The following is a 26,162-nucleotide window of genomic DNA, read 5'->3' as shown; positions in this document are numbered from 1 at the left end:
TGCCTAGTGATTTAGCCAAAGAACCTCCCCTGAACCTCATAATAAATCTACAGTGAAATTAAAAGGGCAAAATGAAAAAGGTAGTTAGGGTCTTTCAGTTAGACTTGGGGGATTGAACCTCTCTCCTCTTGAACACTCCCTGAAGTGAGAGTAAAAAGAATAAAAATGGAAGAAATCCATGGGGCAGAAAGGATTGGAGAGCAGATTAGACGCACATCTCTCAAAGATGGAAAGTAGATGGCAAGGGGTAACTATCTTAGGTTTCCTCTTTCTCCACTCTGCTAAATGTTTTTCAATTCTGCCAGCAGGGAGGGACGCCAAGAAGAAGCAAGCCAATTCACACCAGAGAACCCTTAACAGGCATAAGAACTGAAGGTACCAGATATATTTGATGTCAAGGGTGTGAAGAGCTAGAAACAGGAGAACTGGTTGAAAGCTTGGAGAAAGAGTAACAAGACCTCCCAGATCCTCTGTCCCATGCAGTGTACCTGAAGATCTAAAATCAAGGTCTGGAGGGAATAAATAAGTAAGTCTCTAGTCTTGGGGACATCAGATATAGCTAAAGTAAAACAGTTATTGAAAATAATGGGATTTAATAAAATTCTGCATGCTGAAGAACATGACCTTTGCCAGGCCCTTCCCTGACTAAGCTCTCAATTCTGACTGAGGCAGGAGATTAGACGGTCCCTTTTTGGGGAAATTGACAGCCTCAAGAGGAAAACACCTGCAGATACACTAATATTTGAAGGTTTCTCAATGAAATGGCAAGGCCTCTGCCTAATGTGCCAAGTATCTCCCACTTATGCGTACACACACACATACACACACACATATACTAATACTCACACACACACACACACTCACACTCACACACACACACACTCACACTCACAGACACAGGTTCTAGGAGGCTTTTTTTGGACTAACGTATAACTATGAATATTGTCAAAGATCACCAAACACTCTAACATAAAAAATAGAGACCAAAACAAACAATCATAAAGAACTCAGAGGTAACAGCCATACTGCAAGGAGCAGAAAAAAACTGCAAAAAAAGAACCTATAACATCCCCAGAAATAAATGAATCTACTAGATACTTGAAACAAAATCAGAATGCTATTACAGATGAATATTCAGAAAATAAAATAGAGCTTTTGGAAATTCAAGATGTAACAGAAATAAAAGTTTCAGAAGGACTGGCGCATTAAAATGAGCAAATCTACACTGAAAGTATAACCAAACGATGAAGATTGTAACAGAAGAAAGAAGATAAGAAAACTAAAGGATCAATTCAAAAGGTCCAACACATGACTAACATTTTAAATGGGTACAGAGACAGAAAAACAGAGAAAATAAAGAGAAGGAAATTATCTGAGAAATAATTCAATGTAATTTTCCAGGAAAAAAGGACATGAGTACATGAGTTTCAATATAGATGAGGGCCATTATGTCCTCTGCACAATAAATGAACAAAGACTCACAACAAAGCACAACACTTTGAAGTTTCCGGACATTGTGGACAAAGAGTAGATCACAAAAGCTTACAGAAAAAACAGGTCACTATAAAGGATAAGGAATTCAGCTGGCACAGGCCTTCTCAACACCAACACTGAAAGCTAGAAGACAATAGAGCAATTCCTTAAAACTGCTGAGGGAGGATGGGCTCCAACCTAGAAATGCAAACCTAGCCAAAACATCAATCAAGTATGTGGGTAGAATAAAGCCATTTTCAGAGAAGCAGGGCTCAAAAAATTTACATCCCATTCATGCTTTCTTAGGAAGCATTTAGAGTATGTATCCCACCAAAACGAAAGAGAGGAAACCAAGGAAATAAAGACATAGTCCAGAAAAGGTAAATCCCAGGATGGCCACTGCAGATACAGCCTAGAGAAAGCAACCAGTACCAACTAGAGCAGGATGACTGGAGCTCCAGAAAAAAGGCCTCCAAGAGAAAAGAAAAAAGACTAGTTATCAGCGTGGGCCAGACTGGGAAGAGTTGTATGGTGCTCTCAGAGAACTAAGGGATGAACTAATGACGACTACATAAGAAAGCAAGCAAGTGAAAAATAAGGCAACTACTAATTCTAGGGGTTAAAAAAAAAAAGCCCTACAAGAAAAGAAATGTAATTATAGCATAATGTGTGCCTTGGCTCTGAACAACATATACACAGTCATACTAATGCAAACACTACAATTTGATTGAATTAAATATTGTGCCATAACTGCATTGGAAAGACGTAAAGGAGGGAGATATAGAGGGAGACATGTAATGGCTTATAGTAGGAACAGATGAAAAAAATCAACAAATGGCAGTAAGAGTGCTATTTAGAAGTATGGAGATACATATGAGGAAACAGCTAGAAGATTTGAATGTGGTTACCTATAGGGAATGAGACTCTGGGTTGGGGAAGGATCAGGCAGGGCTTGCTATTTTTCTTTATAAACCGTATGAGCAAAAGACTTGAAACAAAAACCCCATTATCCTCCTCTACATAAAGAAGCAACTGCCCAGCGCTACTTCATGTAAAGAAAGAGTAAATAATCAATGAAATTAGTATTCTCAATGTTTTAAACCAAACTAAAATCAGATCTCTACATGTCTGGCTTTGTTTTTCACTTAAGCTACTCTGCTAGGTGAAAAAGAAAATATCTTCCTAATACCTTCACCTCGATCAAGTAATAAAGCACCTGGAGAAAATAGCCCAGAACCAAGAAAGAAGAGCCAGCGGCAGCCTGACTCCCGTGAATTGTAACAACTCAAGAGGACCAGCATATGAAATGAACTGACCTATGGGCAACCACTGAGCAAGCACAGCATGGACACGGGATCAAACGGTTGCACATTATAAGCTTCTAGCAATTCTGACTTCAGGACCCCTATAACGCAGTATAAAAATTTCAAAGGTGTCAGTCATACAAACGTGAACAACTCTGCCAAGTCACAAGCTTTTATTTCTCTCCTAATTTCAGCATTTTTCCTACAAAGTAGAGAAGTCCATTCTATTCTCCTTCAAGCATTTATTCCAACTGATTCAAGAAAACCCTGCGATTTAAAATTTTAAGACAACCAATTCGGTCAGCATTTCAAGAAAGAGTTGCTATGGTACATAATGATGCACTTAGTGGGATACAGGCAGGGACTAGCTACATAATTTGTGGGCCCAGCGCAAAACGAAAACGTACTGCTCCTTGTTCAAAAAGTACTAAGAATTTCAAGACAGCAACAGCAAAGCATTAAACTATGAACAAGGTCCTTCTAAGCACAGGGCCCTCCGCCCCTGCACAAGTTGCTTGCCTACCAAGCTGGCTCTGGATGCAGAAGTCAGAGCAGTACAGACCTTTTTTAAGGTTTCTGAGTTATAGGTTGGACAGGATGGGATGGGGTGATTTATTGTTAACTGGTAATGGCTATCTGATAAAATTCCTGGTAGAAATAAACTCTCTAAAGTTTTATCTGCTATAGACTCTGAGAGAGAAATGTAAGCATTTTGACATATTCAAGGAACTTGTTTGGAAAATAGTTCTTTGTATTAGAGCTGAGATTCAAGGCCTCGTGAATTTTATTTCAGTTAAGAACCTAACATTTTTTCACGGGTTGGTTTTGTGTCATGTCCAATTTGTCTTCAGTTTTTAAAACACAATAACAAAAGGTCACTTTTAAGGACAGGCTGGATGACTTGCATAATTTGCATGATAATTACAGTACCTTTCAGCTAAATATAACCGCAAATGTGAAGTACAAATTACTAACTAGCTATCTCCAGCAGTACATATGTTTATGGAGATACTTGAACAGTACATCTCTTAGCAACCACTGACTACTTTTCAGACTTGCAGAATGGTTGAAAGCAGTCTTTAGAGATATGCTACTAAACTCTTACTACGACAATTCACCCATTGACATAATTCAAGGTTTGGCAATTCATTTTTGGTCTTGGGGGAGGGAAGTGTCATAAAGAAACCATTTTCCCAACCACCCTAATGCAGATGAAAATTATCTTTACTGGGAATAGACAAGGTTGTTTCCAAAGCCTAGGCAAGCCAACACACTTATAGCTGAGTTACCTAAGTCTAAAATCAACAACATTACCATGGACACAAGGGCACTATTTAATCAATCGACTATCTTTGATAAGTCTCTGACAGCTTCCTTATGTAAAGACTTAGATTAAGTACATAAGAAATGCTAAAGGTTATGTAAATCTAGATTTAACAAAAATTACTACGAAATTTAAACAAACTAGTCCATTCTGAAATAAAAAAGAGCAAACCCTTCAAAGGTACAAGTCACTGACGATTTTGACTGGCCCATACAAAAATCTAGATTTCCAGGTTCTCTTAAAAAATCAGAAGAATCTAGCAACACTTGGCCCACTTAGCAATCAGCCAACAGTTAACAGAAACAGATTGGCAGCAGGGTCCGAGCTCTCTAGGTCACCACTGTTTCCATCAACTCCTTTCTGTTACACCCAGACTACTTCATTATGTATCACTTGTCTGGCCTCTGTAAAGATTTGAATGTGCTTTCCCTGGTTCTTACACACTAAAAAGTACATGCTCCTGGCACTAAGTAAACATTTACTTCTAACACTGATTGGAAGAAATCAGTTGGTGAAGTGGAACTGATGAGAATTCAAGGACAAGAGACCACATTTAACATCTTTAAAAATCCCAACAGCCCACGAAGAACCATATAAGCAGAGTCCAAAGGGCTTTTTGATTTTTTAGAATGGTAAAAGTTAAATTTCAAAAAATTAATAACATGCTAGGTAAGACATGACAGACTAACATCATGTAACTTCCTGGATTGAGGCTGTTCTAGAAAATAATGGTAAAGAAAGTTTTAAAAACAAGAACTGATCCTAATAAAAATAGTAGTGACAGCAGCAGTGTAACATTTACTGAACAGTTACTATCATCAGGAATTGTTCTTAGTGTTTACATATGTATACACTTATTAAATCTGCACAAGAACCTTACAACATAATTACTATCATATAATGGATATTTTGCATCTACTTTCCAGAAGAGGAAACTGAGGCATACAGCAGTTATATAACTTGCCCAAGGTCATGCACTAAAAAATGGTAGAGTCTGAATCCAAACCAGTCTATACACTTAACCACTAATCTATATTGCTTCCTGCTGAGGAATTAAAACGAGAGGTATTGAAAGAGGCCCTTGAGGCAACACAGGAAGCTTGCCACCGAGCTTCAGACTTTAAAAGGACATGCACAAATGATAAAAGGAAGGAAATACAAAGAAATGTTAAGTATAAAAGAATGGCATAGTCTTATAAAAAATAGTCTTAGGAAGATTAATGCACAGAATCAGCTGAGTTTTACAAAAAAATGCAAGGCAACAAAATGATAATGTAGCTGTAATTGAAATATTTTGACTATTCTTATTGATTATAACATACATGTTCACTATTTTTTAAGTGCAAAAAATAGAAATTAGAAAGTAAAGATCATCACACATAATCTTACACCCTACCACACAATTAATAAAAACGTGGTGTATCTCCGTCCAAAATTTTTAGTGCAGAGACAAACATTCCTTTTCCCTAAAATAACAGACTCAGGTTCAAAATATCATACTGTTCCATAATGTGCATGTTTCACTTAAAAACACATCATGTGTAGCTCTATCTCATTCCTTTTATAGACTGATGAATATTTCATTAAATGAATGTCCACAGTTTATTCAACCAACCCCTACTGAAGAACTTTTAAATTGTTTCCAATTTTCTAATAATCATTAACAATGAAACATTCAATATCCTTGTACATATTGCTTGGTGTACACATCTACTTCTCATGGAATTGCTCAGTCACAATCTGAGTCAATAGAATTCTATCAGATCTCCTCTTCAGAGCATTATACCAATTTAATATATATGTATGTAGGTAGGTATCTATCTTATCTATTTATTCATATATTTTTTATGAGTTTTATAGCATACTAAAAAGGGTCTTTTCCACCCAAGCCTCTACTATGTTGCAGTCTCCTGTACCCATACCATGCTGTTTTAATTAATGTACCTTTACAGTATGTTTTAATGTCTAAGTATCACTAGTTTTCTTTTTCAAAAACTTTTTATTTCATGAACTCTGAAATTTTCAAATAGAGAAACTACTGAAATTTTAATTAGAATTGCACTAAATGTACAGATTAATTTGGAGAGTCTATGGGCATTTTTATGATGGCAAGTCTTCCCACCTAGGATTATGTTACATTTCTGTATTTATTCAAGCCTTCTTTGCAAAATTTTTATTGTAAGTTTCACATAAATTTTAAAATTTTGTTTCAAAAGGTAGAAGTTTTAAAACTAATATTGGAATCAAGAAAAATAAGACATCCTACCAATGTGGACAGGTAATATAATATGAGGATGTGAAAAGAGGAATTGATATTTAATGAGCAACTATTAGGCCCCATATATGCTACCAGCAGACATTTATACAAGTCATATTATTTTATCATAACAGCCTATTTTTTTGTAACTTGTAAGAAAGACGACTGTTATTGTCATTTTACAGAAGAAAACACTGAGGCTCAAAATAGTCAATTATCTGCCCAAGTTTTCAGTACCTGTTTAAGACTGAAGGTAGGGAGCCTGTGTTTGTATCCATAGTGCCAATTCAATTAAGAAGATTTAACAGTTGTCAGTTTGGGGGTATATCTTATTTTATTGAACAGTATCTCACTTATTCTGTTATCTACCTGTCATGAATGAGGAAACTCGTGCTTGGTAGCACGTGTATTAACTTGCTGAAAGTCACATTGCAAGTAAGCAGAAAAGCCAGGGTTTGAATGCAGTTTCTTCTTATCCCACAGCTCATATTCTTAGCTCCTAAAATATACTTACAGTACATAGGGGAGTAAGGATTCCAATCCAGAGCCTTCTAAGTTTCTCTCCACTACATCCTGTTAAAATAGCCCAATTCTTATTTTGCTTTTGGGGATGCAGGAATCAGAGTCAGAACAGACTGTAAAGAATACAGCTAGCTGCTACAGAAAGTAAGTGTAAATCTTGTGGCTAGAATAAATTATGTCTTACTAAATAAAAGAGTTCTGAGTTGAAAACTCTTTTTGAGATCTTTGAGAATCCACAGAGAATAAGAAATCTGCTCAAAGAAAAGGAATAAGGTGAATGTCATCCTGATTTGCAAAAGGGAAAAGTATGAGGGTTCCCATGGCACAAGAAAACCAGGCTAGGACCAGGTAGCACCCTGGGAGTCCATGGGGTAGAGAAAAAAGAGGGAAAACTGAGGGTGTGCAAAATGAATGAGCTGACTAGGCGGTACAGACATACGAAGGACCTGCCAGCTCAAGGACAGTTAAGGCATGGTGGTCAGAGGAAGAGGACGGTAGGGTGGGATGGGGGATAACAGAATAGAATCTCAGCAATAACGCTCAAGCTCCAAAAGGCTCACCCATTGCCATCAGGTCTCAAGTTGGGACCAAAGCTCTTGAGGAAGGAAGCTTAGGAGAAGCAGGCAGGGGATTGAGTCTCCACTCCTAGAAGGTGTTGGGGCAAACTTAGGGAAGGAAAAGGAATAGGAGGCCAACTTTACAGGTTACGAACATGAATGAACAGGGTAATTTGGAAGATGGCAGCTGATAGGCAACCAGAGCTTATCCCCAACATGAAAATTAGTGCACTGGTTAGTCACATGATTACATTCAAGTACCACTCAGTGGTGACATTAATTCCACCAATACCCTGACTGACTCCTTCATAACTGATGCAGGCGCTGAGGTGAGCCCTGGTCTAAAGGCTGAGTTCATCAACAGATCCAGCAGAGGGAAGATAAAGAAGGCAAAAAAGTTGAAAAAATGAGGCAGGGACTGAAAACATAAAGCATAAGTAGATGAGCTTCACTATTTACACTTTATTACTTGTCTCTCACAAAACTTGGGGACAGATGATCAATGCCATGATTTGCAAGTACTTAGGGCAACATTACCAGTAAACCAACAGTAGCCGCCAGAAGTTCACTAATGCCCCGTGGCAGACAAATGGCGTTCCTTTTTATTTCTTTTTCTTTTCATTTATTATTATTATTCTTTTTGGCCGTGCCCGCAGCTTGAGGGATCTTAGTTCCCTGACCAGGGGTCAAACTCGGGCCCTTGGCAGTGAGAGTGCAGAGTCCTAACCACTGGAAAGCCAGGGAATTCTGGCATTCCTTTTATGATAAAGTTCCAAGGTCCACAGAGGAGGGGAATGCTGTAAACATGAAGTCCTGGCTTCTACCATCACATCTGACGAAGTCTCCACACTCTCCTTATAAACAAAATTTTTAAACGTGAGGATGAGGACATCCTAGGGTAAATTTCTTTTTCTTTTTTTTTTAAGATACTTCTTTAAAAAAGTAAATTTATTTATTTAATTTTTGGCTGCGTTGGGTCTTCGTTGCTGCACGCAGGCTTTCTCTAGTTGCTGTGAGTGGGGGGCTACTCTTCATTGTGCTGCACGGGCTTCTTACCGCGGTGGCTTCTCTTGTTGCAGAGCAAGGGCTCTAGGTGCGCGGGCTTCAGTAGTTGTGGCACGTGGGCTCAGCAGTTGTGGCTAGTGGGCTCCAGAGTGCAGGCTCAGTAGTTGTGGTGCATGGGCTTAGTTGCTCCGCAGCATGTGAGATCCTCCTGGACCAGGGCTCGAACCCGTGTCCCCTGCATTGGCAGGCGGATTCTTAACCACTGTGCCACCAGGGAAGCCCCCATCCTAGGGTAAATATCTAACCGGCTTAAGGAGGGAATCCAAACACTGTTATTAGTGAATCTGTGCTAAAATAAAGGGAAGTTGCTAAAGGCATGCCACAGGCCTCTATCCTGAGTCCTGGTTAGTTTAACAATTTTAATCAATGAGACCAATTGCTAGTAATCACAGATGTGATTGGAAGGCACAGTGAGTAAGGTGGATGACAGAATCAAGATCCAGAAAGATTTCAGAAGGCTGGGGAGATAAGATATTCCATAGGAATACATGTCAGATCCTACACCTAGATAAAAAAGCAAACTGTAAAATGAACAAGGAAAAACGAAAACGGGTTTATGACAACATGCATAAAACTAAATTAGAAGTCAGTTAAGATCACAAGCTTATTAACCTAAGTTAGCAGTGTCATGGAACAGCAAGAAGAGCTAATGAGACTTCCCCTTTAAGAACCCTAGCATCCAGACAAGGGAATGGAGACCCTCAACTCTAAGCTGCATTGGATTCACCAGGCTCAGGGCACCATGTTCAGACATGTCATAGATGTCATCCTTGAAGACAAATTGGACACATGTCGAAGACCAAAAACTGACAAATGAGACAGGGTTGACAGAACTAAGGACTCAGTCTAGAGCAGAGAACACACACTGACAGCTGGTAGGCTAGATCCAGAAGACAGATGGCTTTAATTCATTCTGAACAGGATTTTAAAACTATCAGAAAATTTCACAAAAAAACTGAATTTGGGAGAAAAAAATTTCTCTTGGGAAAAAAAAAAATGTCTGGCAATAACTGAAGAAAGAGGTATAGTCAAAGCTCCCTTCAGTAGGAGCTGGTCTGCCTCCTATTGGCTGACATCTGGCCACCAGACTATTATAAATGAGTCTATAGGCATTTGAGTTGTAACTGCTGTTTTAGAGAAAAAGAGGCAAGAGGTAAATACAAAAGCTGTGTTCTAAGACCTGAAAGGTTATGCCTGGGCTAGTGATATACTAAGGGACTCTTCTGAAGAAATAAGGACAAAAGGTATCAGGTATAGGGAGATTCAACATAAAAAATAACTTTCTAACAAAAACGGAACAATCTACCTGAGTATGTGGCCCTTCCTCACTGAAAAAGGGCAAGGAGAGGTCACCCCTCATCAGGGTCTCAAAGAAAACTGATTCACGGCGTAAAGAACTAGAAGAGACAACCCAGAATGTCCCTTCCAAGTCTGGGTTTCTCTGTTGTTTTAATTTTAGGAGCTTTATCGGTACCCATCGACCACGGAGAGCACACTGACTGGGCCCTTTGCAGGATTTCCTGTTTCCATGTCAACTAAACACAGTGTATACTGTTGAATCATTATCTGATCCTCTCGGGCACTTTAATTTACCATAAATGTAAGAGAACCTTGTTTTTCATCAGTGTTGAGAGATGGGGGCTACTCCTGTGTTGAAGTCATTCCAAGTTATGGTAAAGGGAATCACAAGGAGGCATCATGGTTTAATGGACAGAAAACCAGAATAGGAAATGTGCTGGGGAAACCTGGATAACTTTTCTACACCTCAGATTTATTCATCTATAAAATGGGCACAAAACTTAGCCATGTCTCCTCTAGATCGCTGTATAAATCAAATTAAATAATGCATGTAAAAGTGCTCTGACAACTATACAGTGCTACAGAAATGCAAGGACTTTCCAATACAAACACAGACCTGTTATGTCTTGCTTTTGTTTTGCCTGAAATGCATTTTACCTACTTGGGATAAGGGTCTGGATCAATCTATTTCCAAGTGATCCATGAATCTACCTATTTATCTACTACCTCTCTAGCTATATATCAAATCTCACTTTTACAAGGCTTCTCAACCTAGTATGTCCAGAATTCTAAATGTATTAATTTAAGGAGGGGGAATGAGGTCATCAATGAGGTTATCAACCTTTATCCAAGTAAGGCATAGGAGATCAATTTTCTCCAAAGTAATGCTTTAAATTTGAAGTTCTGCATATTGGCTCACTAGGAGATATTTATTCATTTCCACATAAGGCATCTCATTAATCACTCAGAAAGGAGTTACAACAATCCATACGTCAGTTGGCTCAAGTACGCAGTTTTATAGATGAATGTTAACAAGAGCAAGGAGATACTACCTAAATATTCAGGGCCATGAAAGTACCCAATTCCAGGGTAAAAATATATGATTTACAGTTATAAAATGTAAAACGACAAATCAAGAAAAGTACGTAGGTACCCTGAAAAGTTCCAAACAGATAGGTGAGAGTTAATCTCTTCAAGGGAATCTTAAGGTGTTAAGCTGTGCTACTTCCTAGTTGTGAAAGCTCACCAGTACCCTGACTTTGATTATTTATTAAAGCTTACCTATGCTCTAGACCATGCCTACTCAGTTTTAACAGATGTATGAAATAGTTTAAAATCCTCATGCAAATAGAAGTTTTCAAGCTTACATAAAGATTCACACAAACTAGGGTTATACAAATGAAATTCCTTTATAATTAAACTTTAAGAAAGAAAACTGCAGGGATTTAGGCATTAGCATTCCTTGTTGTTTAAAATGTAATTAATTTCCAACACAATAAATTAAAGAGGTACCTATTACTTTTAATGGGCAATAATGAAAACTAACTTATGTGTATATATTTGTTTACAGGGTGATATAACTGTCACTGTAAGATTTTGTAACAAACATCAAGAGAAAATGAGATAAATTGTTATCAACTGAAAAACAAATACATGCAACCACAATAATGTGCTTACCTGTAATACAAATTTCTGATCTATGTATTTTTTGGCAATGCTGGGTTGGAATTCTTGGCTTTCCAAAAATCGTATGAAAAACTCATATACAAGCTGCAACAAATAGGTTATCGTTAATTTCAAAATATAATTCACTGAGAATAGTATCAAAAACCTTAAAAAGCTCTAATACTAAAACTGACAAGGGGTTTAGTAGGTTTTAATATCATTCAACTAGCAGTGCTAGCCTTTCTTGTAGCTCACAGCTGCTGTTACGATTTTTAACTTTTTAAATTTAAAATCTGGAAACATAGCCAAAGAGAGCAAATAAAAATCTCCCATAATCTCACCATTAAGAGTTAACCACTGTTAACACTTTAATGTATAAAACTCCCAATTTTTCTCTATACTTCTACAATATACCAATGTACTATAAATATATAGATATATAAATAATACAGTTTTAAAACTACTTTTACAATCTAAACAATATATTGTGGACAATTTATGCCAACAATATCTAAGCCATCATTCTTAAACTACAAGCAGTCCATTATACATATTTATAATGAATAATTCCAATACTCATAATTAATTTAACCAATATCCTATGCTTAGACACTTAAGTAGTTTTTAAATTACTTCTCTATTAAATTATGCCAGAATGTACATTATATAACATGCATCAGTGTGCACGTGTTCAATTATTTCATGAGGAAATATTTCTAAAAGTAGAATTGTTAGATCAAAAGATATCCAAACATGTCAGGATTTTCAACATTCATTACCAATTTCCTTTTAGAGAGTTTATGGCAATTTTCACTCCTCTAAGCAATATATGATGGTGTATCAGGATATTCTCATCTGCAAAGAGTAAGAATAGTCTCATCTGCAGAGTCAACCTCAAATAACCGTTTTGATAAACCGTGGGGGATCACTGTTTATGCTCTTTGCAAAATAAATCTATGTTAAAGTATACATTAAATCCTGGTGTAGTATACAACAGTATATCAAAACCAGGACTTTCAGGAGACAGGTAGACACTGCGTTGAAAGTCTAGCTCTACCCCTTACTAACTGTGTGACCCTAGGCAAGTTAATTTCTCTAAAAGTCTGTTGTTTCAACTGTATAATGGGGATGATAATCCCTGAGATTAAATGTGATTTTATATATATATATATTGCCCTCTGCACAGTGATTAACACATATCACCACTGTCATTACTGTCATTATTGCCTAAAACAGCATTCTCAAACTTTTTAGTCTCACTCCTTTACACTGAAAAATTATTGAAGACTCAAAAAAGCTTTCTGTTTACGTGAGATATATATATGAAAGTAGAAATAAAAATTGAGAAAATTTAATATATTTATTATTTTAGAACAATAAAATATATCGCATGTTAACATAACTAACATATTTTTGTGAAAAACAAATTTATTTTCCAAAAAAGTTACTAGGAAGAGAAGCACTGTTTTTTATTTTTGTAAATCTCTTTAACAGCATATGAAAAGACAGAATCTTATCTGCCTCCATATTCAAGCTGTCGTAATATACTGTTTTGGTTAAAGTATATAAAGAAAATCGAGCTTCACACAAATCTACTAGCATGAAAAAGGGAAAGTATGTTCATAGTCTTTTCACGTAATTGTGGATACTTTTCTTTGATACTACACCAGAACTCGACAGTCATTTCTTGAAGAAAAGTTGCAGTTGTAGAATCTGAAACTGTATCAATGAATTTTTCATACCATTAAACTAAATTCCAATCATCTATCTTGCACTTTGGATGATCTTTACCCATGCATGATTGCCTGACATCATTCATTGGCCAACTGGAAAATATTGGTTCACTGAGTTATGGAGATTTTTCAAATGTTGACACATTTCATTACATAGTATCAATAAAAGTCACATTCCTTAATATCTCCAACTTTATAAAAAAAAAAAAAGTCTTTAAGCTTTGGGGAGCTGTAAAGCTCAAGGTAACAGATAAAGGAAAGATAGTTTTTCCAAAATTCTAATTCTAAATTTTTCTTCAATGCTTTAATTTTATCAGTAGTAAAACAATTGTTTATTTGTTTTAGAGAAAACATACACCAAATACCCAAGTCAGAACAACCATAGTTTGTCAGGTATTCTTTCAAGTAAAAATGACACTTCATGAAAAAACAGCTAGTCTAGCTTGCAGTTCAAACAATCACAGAAATGCTTTAGCACAAGATAACTATTCAGTATGCAGCAGATGTGCTTTATGCATACTTCCCATTTCATCATGAAGAATATTATCTTTAATGTGTACTCAAAGGTCAAGATTTAATAAAATTAATAATTTTTGCTGCTTCTTCAAGGACATTCTTGATTGAAATTGGCTTTTTTTTTTAAATTGTAAGTGCATGGCAGTGAAGAATATGACTACTAGACCAGTTGGGCGCAACTGCCTTATTTGTGTTAATACAACAGCAATTTCAACCACCATTGCTTTTACAAATATTAGTGCAAATGTCAACACAGTGAAAGGAGCAAATAATACAGTATTATTATAAAACTACTTTTGACCTTGCAGGCCACTGACAATTAGATCTCAGGCCCCCCCTAAGGGTTTACAGATACCACTAACCTAAATGTGTCACATGGTGACCTTGTGACTTCAGACTCTTAACACTTACATTAGGTATTCACGTTAGGATTTTACTTCTTTATAAAACTATGTTTTTCTCTCTGGAACTCTGAATTCAGAAGAAACTTCTTTCCCAGTGGTCTGAACATTGCCAAGTTGTACTTCTAGTCATAATAATGCCTGAGTTCAAACACCCCCTAGAAGAATTGTTCTTTTTTCAATACACTAATCTTTCAACTCTTGGTTTTACAAACAGAACATCAACCTTGTTCAAATAACCCATAAAAAGGGGTTTCATCTCTCTTTTGATTCCCACAAAGTGGAGAGATTCTCATCTTCCAGGCCTGACTTGTGGGCAAGCAGGGCTTTCCGGTGGGATTGGCAAAATGTCCTCTCCCCTCTGGTCCCTTGAAAGCAGTATGGTTTAAAAAAGTTTGATGGAAACACTTCAGACATATTAATTAATAAGCATAAATGTTCTCTACTTTAACAGACAGATTTTACCTCAGAATCAAAAATCTCCCTTAAGTTTCTAAAGGGAAAGACTAGGGACTGGGGAGGATAAATTACTTTTCAAGGTCACATAAGTGAATTCTTCAAGGAACATGAGTAAAAAGACTTTAGCATTCTGGTTTTTCAGTCCCCAGTGTAAAGCATTAAAAACAATCCCTTAGGTGTAAATGGAAGTCCGACAAAATCGTATTCTACTAGAAAAACAGACCCAATTTCAAAAAATATGCAAAAAATAACCATGGTAACCATGGGATACCAGTTTAAAAGATACCAATGCAGATAATAGAAAAGATCAAATGACACACATACAGTAGACCTTTTGACATATGTCAACTAAAAATTTGTAGATTTAATACTTTTTCTTATTTTTAAATATCCTCAAAGATCCGATTTGTTGTAATGAGTAATTCTATACAAGCCACAGTTAAAATCAGAGTGTGCAGGAGCAGACAACTAGTGAGGCAATGAGCCTAGCCAACCACCCAACAACCATAATGTGATTCTGTTGTTCTCTACTATTGTCAGAGATTTGGTAATAAACACCGTGCTTCCTTGCAAAATGTGGGCCAGAATCAGCAGCACACTGCGAATGCTGGAGTTAAGAAAAAGTGAAAAGGCTGAAGAAAGTGCTGTTTGGGTCTGGAAAAATCGATTGTTGGATCAATCATAAAGTAAAATGTTGAATTTAGTGATGGGTCACCACGACATGAATGACCTATCACGAACAATAAAGAAGTTTTCTTAAACATCCAACAAGGGCTCTTGTCAGTACTAAAACCACTTATTAGTGAAAATGGAAAGGTGACTGATTTGTGGAGTCAGAATATACAAAGAAAACACAGAATTCGTGAGATAAGTCAGGAGCCAGTACAAACACTTCCATAAAGCAAAAGATAGTGCCTTCTGACTTGGCCTTTGCTATGAATGAAGGTTGATTCGTGAATTTTAAGAGTAGATTTCTTTTTTTTTTTATTTATTTTAATTTTATTGGAGTATAGTTGATTTATAATGTTATGTTAGTTTCAGGTGTACAGCAAAGTGATTGTTATACATATACATATATTCATTCTTTTCTCATACAGGCTTCTTTACCTGATCCAGCCTATGTCATGTTTCCCCCTGAGCTAAAGAAGGGGAGAGAGGACTACAGGCTGAAACAAGATGTCAACACAGATGAAACCAGCCTGTTTTGGAATACAGTTTGTGACTTTAGATCCATTAAGGGTACAGGTCTCAGCATCACTCCTCACTGTTGCTTTGGTTTTAAGCGTTGCAGATGACTAATGGTTAATGTTCCTGTAGTAAAGACAGTGTAAGCTCAAGATTTTTGGTGGCAGAATTCTGCTTAATAGCTTTAGAAATTAATTTAGACCCATATTTTATAGAGTCATTAAGCTTAGGAAGGATTAACTGAAATATTGAGTTAAATATTGAGTATGATAAAGTTTATCATACTTTAGGAGAAATTTAGATCTATGGCGATCATGATTTAGAGCATTCAAAAAGCTCCTGCAAATGGCAAGAATGGTCTACTCTCTCTTCTTTGGGATGTAGACAAGACAACAAGTTGAAGCTTTGAAGACATCTCCTTCCCTGTCTTTTCAACCACAAGATGCAGGACTTTTCTGAGAAAAGTATCTTTTTTGTTTGCTTTGTTTTTTAAATTTCTTCCAGACTACACTGCACTTCTGTGAACTGGTGCCAAGCATCAAGAATAAGACATGACAAAAAGTCCATCCATTCAAAACAGTAATTCCATTTTTTGGGGTTTTTTTGGATTTTTTGTCACAATCTGGGATACACCATGAAAAGCACAAGTAGTTTTGCAAATTTCTTAGATTACAGATAGTATGTCTGGCACCTTATTAAAAAAATCAAGCATCTAAGATAGTAAATCAACTACAATGTTTTAACTAATTTACTCTGTATTTTGGCATTGGTAGCAGGAATACATATGTATAACATGCCTAGGTAAGAGTTGAGAAAACACAGCCCCTGAAAGCTCTCCACATAACTAGGGGAAAGAGCATTACATGTACATCTGCAGCAACCTTGAGCTGCCAAAGCAGGACAGGGAAAGCTGCAAATTTATGTCAAAAATTCTGAAGTAGGGAAAAAAATAAACCCTTAGAATATCTCTAGGCCTTATCTCCCTGCTGCATAGTTTTCTGCCCTTCAGAAAGTCAACTAATAACCATGAGCACACTTCTACCAAGATGCAGTGACTTCTGCCTTAGGGTGAAAATGGACAAGGTCATATTCCTTCTCTACCACCCTTTCCCTCCTCACTAGTTGTCACCCAGCCTCTGAGGACATTCTAACTGAATGGAAAAATGGCTTTGAGGTTCATTACACTCACATTTCCTTGTTCTACTCATTTGAGAAATGCTGGCCTTGAAAGAAGGCAGCCAGGAAAGGAGGATGGAAAAGGGCTAGTATGGATAAGTAAATACAATACAAATGGGCCTGGTGCTGGAAAAGGAGATGCAGGGGCGGTCCTAATCTGTCCTGGCACATGAGGATGATTGGAAAACATGGCCTTCTCAGTGCAAGAGTGCAAAATTGGCCTTTGCACAAGATTTTTTTCAGCTATTGCTCTTCCTTACAACACTGTGAAATAGCTATTGCAATTTGATTTTGCCCTTCCAGGATAAAGAAACACATTCGTGGTTATCATGAAGACAGGCATTCAAAGTCCCCCGGGTACCTAACTGCTGAAAATGAGGTACGTACTCTGTGACCTAATCACATCTAACTAATATTAATGTGAAAATAGTTCTGTTCTTGTTTGAGCCTCCAGCAGGAAGGATCACATAGAAGCTCTAATAAAACTGCTGGCTGAGCATGCAACCCAGGAGGGCCCACACTAAAGCCTTATAATGCTTATCATTTTATTCTTTTGGCATCCTAATTATCAACAGTAAGAAACATAAAAAGCATTCTCTAGCTTTCCAGTAATGTACTCTAACTTGATTTCTTGGTGAATAAGGCCTTCAAGGAATTCCCATGCTAATCAGCTAATGAGTTAATGGATCTTTCTTTTATAACAAATGGTAGTTCAAAGTACCTGTAAGTGTGGCCACGATGCCTCAAGGGTAGGTTCATCTTCTTCTGGATCAAATTCATTGCTGTCACTAGGAGGGAGAGTTCTGAATATATTGCAAGACACCTAAAAATAAACAAGCAGCAGAGTTAGCTGGAATGGAATCACCTCCTCAGCAGCCTTACACAAGGTCTTTGCGGCCAGCAGAAGGGAACCCAGACGACAGATGACAGGAACACCACCAGACTGGAAGGAGAACTCTTTCTATAGGCTTTGAGGCCAGAACCACCTCCAGGAAAAGATGGAAGATAGCAGAGCAGCACCCTCTTGAACAGTACTTGTAGCCCTTATAAGGCCTTCCCCACCCCAGGTCCCTGTGATCTTATGCCTTCTATCAAAGCTTGTGCTTCGTTACGTACCAGTCAAGCGTGCTCCTAATTAATCAGTTTACACTAAAACATAAATAACTGCTAATGGGCTTCATGTATTTCCCTTCTCAGGCTTATTCACGATTTGCAAATTTACAGTTATACTAATAGAAAAATTTCAGGCATCTACAAAAAGCAAATCAGAAAAGATATTTCAGAACCTGAAGTTCTTTTTTAATTTTATTTATTTATTTATCTAGTTGCGGCAAGTGGGGGCCACTCTTCATCAAGGTGCACGGGCCTCTCACTATCGCGGCCTCTCTTGTTGCGGAGCACAGGCTCCAGATGCGCAGGCTCAGCAATTGTGGCTCACGGGCCTAGTCGCTCTGCGGCATGTGGGATCATCCCAGACCAGGGCTCGAACCCGTGTCCCCTGCATTGGCAGGCAGATTCTCAACCACTGCGCCACCAGGGAAGCCAGAACCTGAAGTTCTTAAAATCGTATCTAATCTGTTCTCAGTTGGTTTACAAAATAGTAACAATGTCCAGGGTAAGATACATCTGTAATACAAATGTCTATAGACCAGGTATTCCTTTACCATGGGAAATTTCCAGATTAAATCCTGGATGCTCAAAGAATGGCCATGAGTTGATAACTGTTGAAACTGGGCTATGAAGAGATGAGGATTCATTTTACTATTCTACTATTTCTGCATATATTCCAAGATTTCTATGGTAAAATGCTTATTTTTAAAATGCTATTGCTACTATTTTGCAGTAACCTACCCAGGGTTCCTTCCAATTTCTATTCTGTTTCTTGTTCTATTACTTATCTATCCTCTCCTAATGACCTAAATGTATCCTCAGATCTAAAAAATAAAACAGGGGTGGGGAGGGAATTCCCTGGTGGTCCAGTGGTTAGGACTCCGAGCTTTCACTGCGGAGGGCCCGGGTTCAATCCCTGGTTGGGGAACTAAGATCCTGCAAGCCGCCGCTGCGGCCCAGAAAAAAAAAGGGGGGGGGGGCGGGGGGGGACAGATTGCACCAGAAGCCTTTGCTGGACTTTCTGTATAAAGTAGAAAATACGAAGCTATAATATGTTGCTCTGGAAGAGGGAAAAAGAAAGGCTTCTGGAGGCCCATATAATCTGAATGTGTTTACTCATTTAACAAATAATTATTAAGTGCCCATTATGTGCACACACTGTTCTGGGCACTGGGACAATAGCAATGAACAAAGCAGATAAAAATCTGTGCCTTCCAGGAGTTCATATTCTAGTTAAAGTCATGATTATCCCTATTTTCTAGATATGGAAACTGAACCCAGATGTGTAAGCTATGGAAAGAAGATTTGATTTTATTCTAAGCGCAATGGGAAGCCACCAGTGGATCTAAACAGAGAAGTGACGTGGTTTGATTTTTACTTAAAAAAAAAATCACTCTGGCAGCTATGTATAGAACAGACAGGAAGGGGACAAGTTAGAAGTCTGTGGAAGTGGCAAGACATGATGATGGCTAGCAGAGAAGACAGAAATAGACTGATTCAAAATATATTCTGGAGGTAGTATTTGCTGCTGGCTTGGATGTATGGGGTGAACGAAAGGAAAGATTCAAGGATGAGTCACAGATATAAGGTCGTTTACCAAAGATGGAGATGACTGGGAAAGGGAAGTTTTCTTTGTTTCCTTGCCTTGGTGGGGAGATCCAGAGATCCAGTTAGAAATATGTTAAAGGAGCAATATCCAGGAGCCAATCAGGCACATGAATCTGTACCTCAGAGCTGGATAGGTCAGGACTGGAGACATACAGGGATTCATCAGCATGTAGGTGATATTTAAAGCCATGGGACTAAGGGATCTCCTTGGAAAGGAATGAATAGAAAGAAGGGAAAGGACCCCGAGGTATCCAACATTTAGAAACCAGACAGGGAAAAAAAAAAAAAAAAAAAAAGGCCAAGAAAGGCAAATGAAAAGGAGTAGGAGGTAGGAGAAAAAAACAGTAGAGTTTGGGGGTCTTAGGAGCTAGGAGAGAAGAGTGTCTTAAGAAGGAAAAAGAGGACATCAGCAGCAAATGTTGCTCTGAGGTGGACAAAGATGAGCATAGAGCAGCACTGAAGTGGGTACTATCACTCCCCAATTTACCACTGAGGAACTAGCAGCATGGATGCTGAGATCTGAGGTTGCCATTAGGAACCAGCAGTTATGACTGAACCCAAGCTGTCAGGCTCCACTATAGTGTTCTAGAAAAGTGGGCAGACTACCTCTTTTGCTCTCCTTTAGCTTAGATGACTGAAAAAAAAAAATTATCATATTAGAATATTTTTGCTATGGCTAATTACAGCATGCACAGTTATATTATTTTACTTTTGTCCCTTCCAATGATTATTAAAAATTATGTTTACAAAGAAACTGGTGACTTTTCAAATAACCATCAACCAATGACTTCTCTTCAACCAGCCAGTCATACTGTAATCAAAAGAGCGAAAATCTTTTAATTACTTGTTTTTGAATCTTCATTAAACTATACGTGTATTTCAGAAACTGAGTTGAGTTTTCATCCCAAGCGTGTCATTTATATTTACTGTACTCTGTAACAAGTTTTATTTTCCTCTCCCAAGATGTGAAAGTAAATCAAGGAAGGAAGGGAGGCAGGGAGGGAGGGAGGAAGGACAACTATACTTCAATAAAAATTAATAAAAAAAAAAGAGAGAGAGAGAGAGAGAGATAAAAGAGGAGAGAAGAGGGAGAGGGAGAGGGTGAGGGGAAGAGAGGAGAGGAGGGGAAGGGAGGGGAGGGGAGGGGAGGAGAGGAGAAGAGAGGGGAGGAGAGGAGAAGAATGTTTTCTGTAATAAAAAATCTGGGTAAAAGGACACAAACTTCTGTTCCTCTGAACTCTCTGACACATAAACACTTATGGTGCCCACCATGGGCTGCAGCAAGTATTTGTTTACATATTTGTCTCTTCCCACTAATTACTAATATGCAATGTCATATTCACATTTGTTTTCTTGGCACATATGGGGCATCCAATAAATGTTCACAAAATAAAGGTTTGGATATATAATAAAACTGTATGTTTTGGTTTTGTTTTAACCAAATTTAAATTTAAATTTTTGAGTGATTTAAATAAACCTAGGTTATTTAACCTAAGATGTTTAACTCTGCACAGTGTTCTAAAACCTCTCTTTTGGTCAAAGCTTCATCTCTCAATTATCATCCCATCAAAAGAATGTTGAATTGTGTAAATAATCCAAACGGCAAATAGTTCTAAAGGCATGTACATCTCACTTAGCTACACACTGCCATTTCTTCAGATCTGCCTTCCTTACAACGCTTTAGTATACTTCTAAACATTTAGTGTACTTCTAAACATTCACCATGAGTAATGAGGAAGCAAGGATCTATTAGGCTGGACAATTAATAGTCAACTCAACTGGTTAAGTAGTTCTCTAGCACGAATGGAAAGAATGTCAAAGCAAATCAAGTGTCATGGAAAAGGCCAAGCCTTTGACCCTGCCTAGCACATAACAGGTGCTTAATAAAAATGTCATGAATGAATGAACCATTGCTCTCATCCTTGAGAATCTATCCTAAGAAACTAATCTAAGACAAGACTGAAAAAACTACTTAAAGCAGTCATTTGCAACATTCTCCAAAGAGTGTAAAATTGGAAATAACCTTTATGTACAACATTAGAGACGTACATCTATTTAGTAGAACACTGTGTAGCACTGAAGATGATTGCTATATTGAAGCACAAAGAAATGTCAGAAATAAAGATTTAGGGGGAAAGATGATGTGACTATAATGGTGTGACTATAATTATAAAGATAAGAATGAAAATGGATAACTAAAGGGAAATTAAGAAAAGCTGTATTAAAGCAAGAGAAATATGGATGAAACTCAGTAGTTGCTGTTTATCCTCTTGGGACACACCAAATTAGTCCTAAATCCATAAAAAGCATAAGTTATCGACATGCAGTATGTGAGTTATGCTTTTAATTTCAAGATGAAAATGCACTCTTGAATTTGAACAAGATTATTACCATCAGGAGAGTTAAAAAATCAGTGCCTCTCACAATGCCTAGAGTCTAGCTCATGAATGAATGGTTGAAGGACTGAATGACTGGACCACTTTAACTATACATTTGAGCTCCAGAATCATGAGTTTAAATTTGGGTCATCCTTGAATGGGCTGGGGGAAAGGGGCGGGGGAGAGGGGAGTCCTCTAAATCCCCTGAATTTTCTGCAACACTTTGTATGTGTGAGCCCAATTGGGGAAAAGAGCCAGCTGACTTCACAAGATTTTCAAAAGACTTCCAAGATCTAAAAATGGTTAAAAACCACTGTGCAAAATAATAAATTTGCTTCCATTAAATCTTCCTTTATCATGGCAGCCACTTCTGATTTATAGCCCAGGTTTTAAATGGATTATTAAGTAGATAACATTATTAAATAGGTAATGGCAGTTGCATGCTATGCAAATGTGTCATGACCACAAGTAACCACCAGCATCACTCCTCACCACAGAGCAGTATTGTAAAGAGTCTATGTAGCTAGAAGAAAATGCATCCAGGTACTTATAAAGTCACAAACTACCTCTATTAATATATTTAAATATATGAGGCTCTAGCCCTAAGCCTTCTACTTTATTCCTTCAAAAACAAACTATCGAAAATGAACAATAGAAACAACCCAATTGAAAAAGGGCAGAAGACCTAAATAGACATTTCTCCAAAGAAGATATAAAGATTGCCAACAAACACATGAAAAGATGCTCAACATCACTAATCATTAGAGAAATGCAAATCAAAACTACAATGAGGTATCACCTCACTCCTGTTAGAATGGCCACCATCAAAAAATCTATTAACGATAAATGCTGGAGAGGGTGTGGAGAAAAGGGAACCCTCCTACACTGTTGGTGGGAATGTAAATTGCTATAGCCACTATGGAGAACAGTATGGAGGTTCCTTAAAAAACTAAAAATAGAACTACCATATGACCCAGCAATCCCACTACTGGGCATATACCCAGAGAAAACCATAATTCAAAAAGAAACATGTGAGGGAGACCTTCAAGATGGCATTAGAGTAAGACGTGGAGATCACCTTCCTCCCCACAAATACATCAGAAATACATCTACATGTGGAACAGCTCCTACAGAATACCTACTGAATGCTACCAGAAGACCTCAGACTTCCCAAAATGCAAGAAACTCCTCACGTACCTGGGTAGGGCAAGAGAAAAAAGAAAAAACAGAGACAAGAGAATAGGGACAGGACCTGCACCTCTGGGAGGGAGCTGTGAAGGAGGAAAGGTTTCCACACACTAGGAAGCCCCTTCACTGGCAGAGACGGAGGGGGAAGCTTCAGAGCCACGGAGGAGAGCGCAGCAACAGGGGTGCGGAGGGCAAAGCGGAGAGATTCCCACACAGAGGACCGGTGCCGGCCAGCACTCACCAGCCCAAGAAGCTTGTCTGCTCACCTGCTGGGGCGGGCGGGGGTTGGCGGCGTGAACACAGCCTGAAGGGGGCTAGTGCGCCACAGCTAGATGGGAGGGAGTCTGGGAAAAAGTCTGGAGCTGCCGAAGAGGCAAGAGACTTTTTCTTGCCTCTTTGTTTCCTGGTGCGCGAGGAGAGGGGATTCAGGGGCTGCTTAAAGGAGCTACAGAGACGGGCACGAGCCGCGGCTACCAGCGCGGACCCCAGAGACAGGCATGAGATGCTAAGGCTGCTGCTGCTGCCACCAAGAAGCCTGTGTGCGAGCACAGGTCACTCTCCTCCCCTCCCCTCCCGGGAGTCTGTGCAGCCCGCCACTGCCAGGGTCCCATGATCCAGGGACAACTTCCCCGGGAGAACACATGGCACGCCTCAGGCTGTTGCAACATCATGTCAGCCTCTGCCGCCGCAGGCTCGCCCCGCATTCCGTACCCCTCCCTCCCCCCGGCATGAGTGAGCCAGAGCCCCCGAATCAGCTGCTCCTTTAACCCCATCCTGTCTGGGTGAAGAATAGATGCCCTCAGGCGACCTACATGCAGAGGCGGAGCCAAATCCAAAGCTGAACCCCGGGAGATGTGCGAACAAAGAAGAGAAAGGGAAATCTCTCCCAGCAGCATCAGGAGCAGTGGATTGAATCTCCACAATGAATTTGATGTACCCTGAATCTGTGGAATACCTGAATAGACAACGAATCATCCCAAAATTGAAGCGGTGGACTTCGGGAGCAACAATATTTTTTTTTTTCCTTTTTCTCTTTTTGTGAGTGTGTATGTGTATGCTTCTTTGTGTGATTTTCTCTGTACAGCTTTGCTTTTTCCATTTGTCCTAGGGTTCTGTCTGTCCGTTTGTTTTTTTGTTTGTTTTTTTTAGTACAGTTTTTAGCACTTGCTATCACTGGTGGATTTGTTTTTTGGTTTGGTTGCTCTCTCCTTTCTTATTTTTTTCTTTTTTTTAATTACTTTTAAACTTTTTAATAATTTTTTTTATTTTTTATTTTAATTATTTTATTTATTTTTTCTTTCTTTCTTTCTTTCTTTTTTTTCTCCCTTTTCTTCCAAGCCGTGTGGCTGACAGGGTCTTGGTGCTCCAGCTGGGTGTCAGGCCTGTCCCTTTGAGGTGGCAGAGCCGAGTCCAGGACATTGGTCCGCCAGAGAACTCCCAGCTCCACATAATATCAAACGGCGAAAGTTCCCCCAGAGATCTCCATCTCAACGCTATGACCCAGCTCCACTCAATGACCAGCAAGCTACAGTGCTGGACACCCCATGCCAAACAATTAGCAGGACAGGAACACAACCCCAACCATTAGCAGAAAGGCTATCTAAAATCATAATAAGGTCACAGACACCCCCAAAACACACCACCGGATGCAGTGCTGCCCAGCAGAAAGAAAAGATCCAGCCTCATCCACCAGAACACAGGCACTAGTCCCCTCCACCAGGGAGCCTACACAACCCACTGAACCAACACTGGGGGCAGACACCAAAAACAATGGGAACTATGAACCTGCAGTCTGCAGAAAGGAGACCCAAAACATAGTAAGTTAAGCAAAATGAGAAGACAGAGAAACACACAGCAGATGAAGGAGCAAGGTAAAAACCCACCAGACCAAACAAATGAAGAGGAAACAGGCAGTCTACCTGAGAAACAATTCAGAGTAACGATAGTACAGATGATGCAAAATCTTGGAAATAGAATGGAGAAAATACAGGAAACGTTTAACAAGGACCTAGAAGAACTAAAGAGCAAACAAACAATGATGAACAACACAATAAATGAAATTAAAAATTCTCTAGAAGGAATCAATAGCAGAATAACTGAGGCATAAGAACGGATAAGTGACCTGGAAGATAAAGTAGTGGAATAAACTGCTGCAGAGCAGAATAAAGAAAAAAGAACGAAAAGAATTGAGGACAGTCTCAGAGACCTGTGGGATGACATTAAACACACCAACATTCGAAATATAGGGGTCCCAGAAGATGAGAAAAAGAAAGGGATGGAGAAAATATTTGAAGAGATTATAGTTGAAAACTTCCCTAATATGGGAAAGGAAATAGTTAATCAAGTCCAGGAAGCACAGAGAGTCCCATACAGGATAAATCCAAGGAGAAACACACCAAGACACATATTAATCAAACTATCAAAAATTAAATACAAAGAAAACATATTAAAAGCAGCAAGGGAAAAACAACAAATAACATACAAGGGAATCCCCGTAAGGTTAACAGCTGATCTTTCAGCAGAAACTCTGCAAGACAGAAGGGAGTGGCAGGAATATTTAGTGATGAAAGGGAAAAACCTACAACCAATATTACTCTACCTAGAAAAGATCTCATTCAGATTCGACAGAGACATTAAAACCCTTACAGACAAGCAAAAGCTAAGAGAATTCATCACCACCACACCAGCGTTACAACAAATGCTAAAGGAACTTCTCTAGGCAGGAAACGCAAGAGAAGGAAAAGACCTACAATAACAAACCCAAAACAATTAAGAAAATGGTAATAGGAACATATATATCAATAATTACCTTAAATGTAAATGGATTAAATGCTTCCACCAAAAGACACAGACTGGCTGAATGGATACAAAAACAAGACCCGTATATATGCTGTCTACAAGAGACCCACTTAAGACCTAGGGACACCTACAGACAGAAAGTG

At 38.5% G+C, this 26,162-nt stretch overlaps 1 protein-coding gene across 4 annotated transcripts in view; it reads right to left on the bottom strand.

Moving 5' to 3' along the window:
• The window catches only part of PPP2R5E (protein phosphatase 2 regulatory subunit B'epsilon), a 147,651-nt gene that overhangs the window by 23,948 nt on the left and 97,541 nt on the right, over nt 1-26,162 (bottom strand). For 3 of the 4 annotated variants that reach the window (XR_014242974.1, XM_082386612.1, XM_082386613.1), the window contains exons 4-5: nt 17,658-17,759; nt 11,479-11,571 (exon numbers count right to left, since the gene is read on the bottom strand). Coding sequence is in view for 3 of the 4 variants with exons in the window: in XM_082386612.1 (XP_082242738.1) it covers nt 11,479-11,571; nt 17,658-17,759 (195 nt within the window). In the remaining variant the exon portion in view is untranslated. The remainder of the gene's footprint in view (nt 1-11,478; nt 11,572-17,657; nt 17,760-26,162) is intronic. The other variant, XM_082386614.1, reaches the window with a different exon arrangement.

The sequence above is a fragment of the Balaenoptera borealis genome (assembly GCF_965194805.1).
Source record: "Balaenoptera borealis genome assembly, chromosome: 3".
Taxonomy (NCBI): domain Eukaryota; kingdom Metazoa; phylum Chordata; class Mammalia; order Artiodactyla; family Balaenopteridae; genus Balaenoptera; species Balaenoptera borealis.
This window is presented reverse-complemented; position numbering and strand designations above follow the sequence as displayed.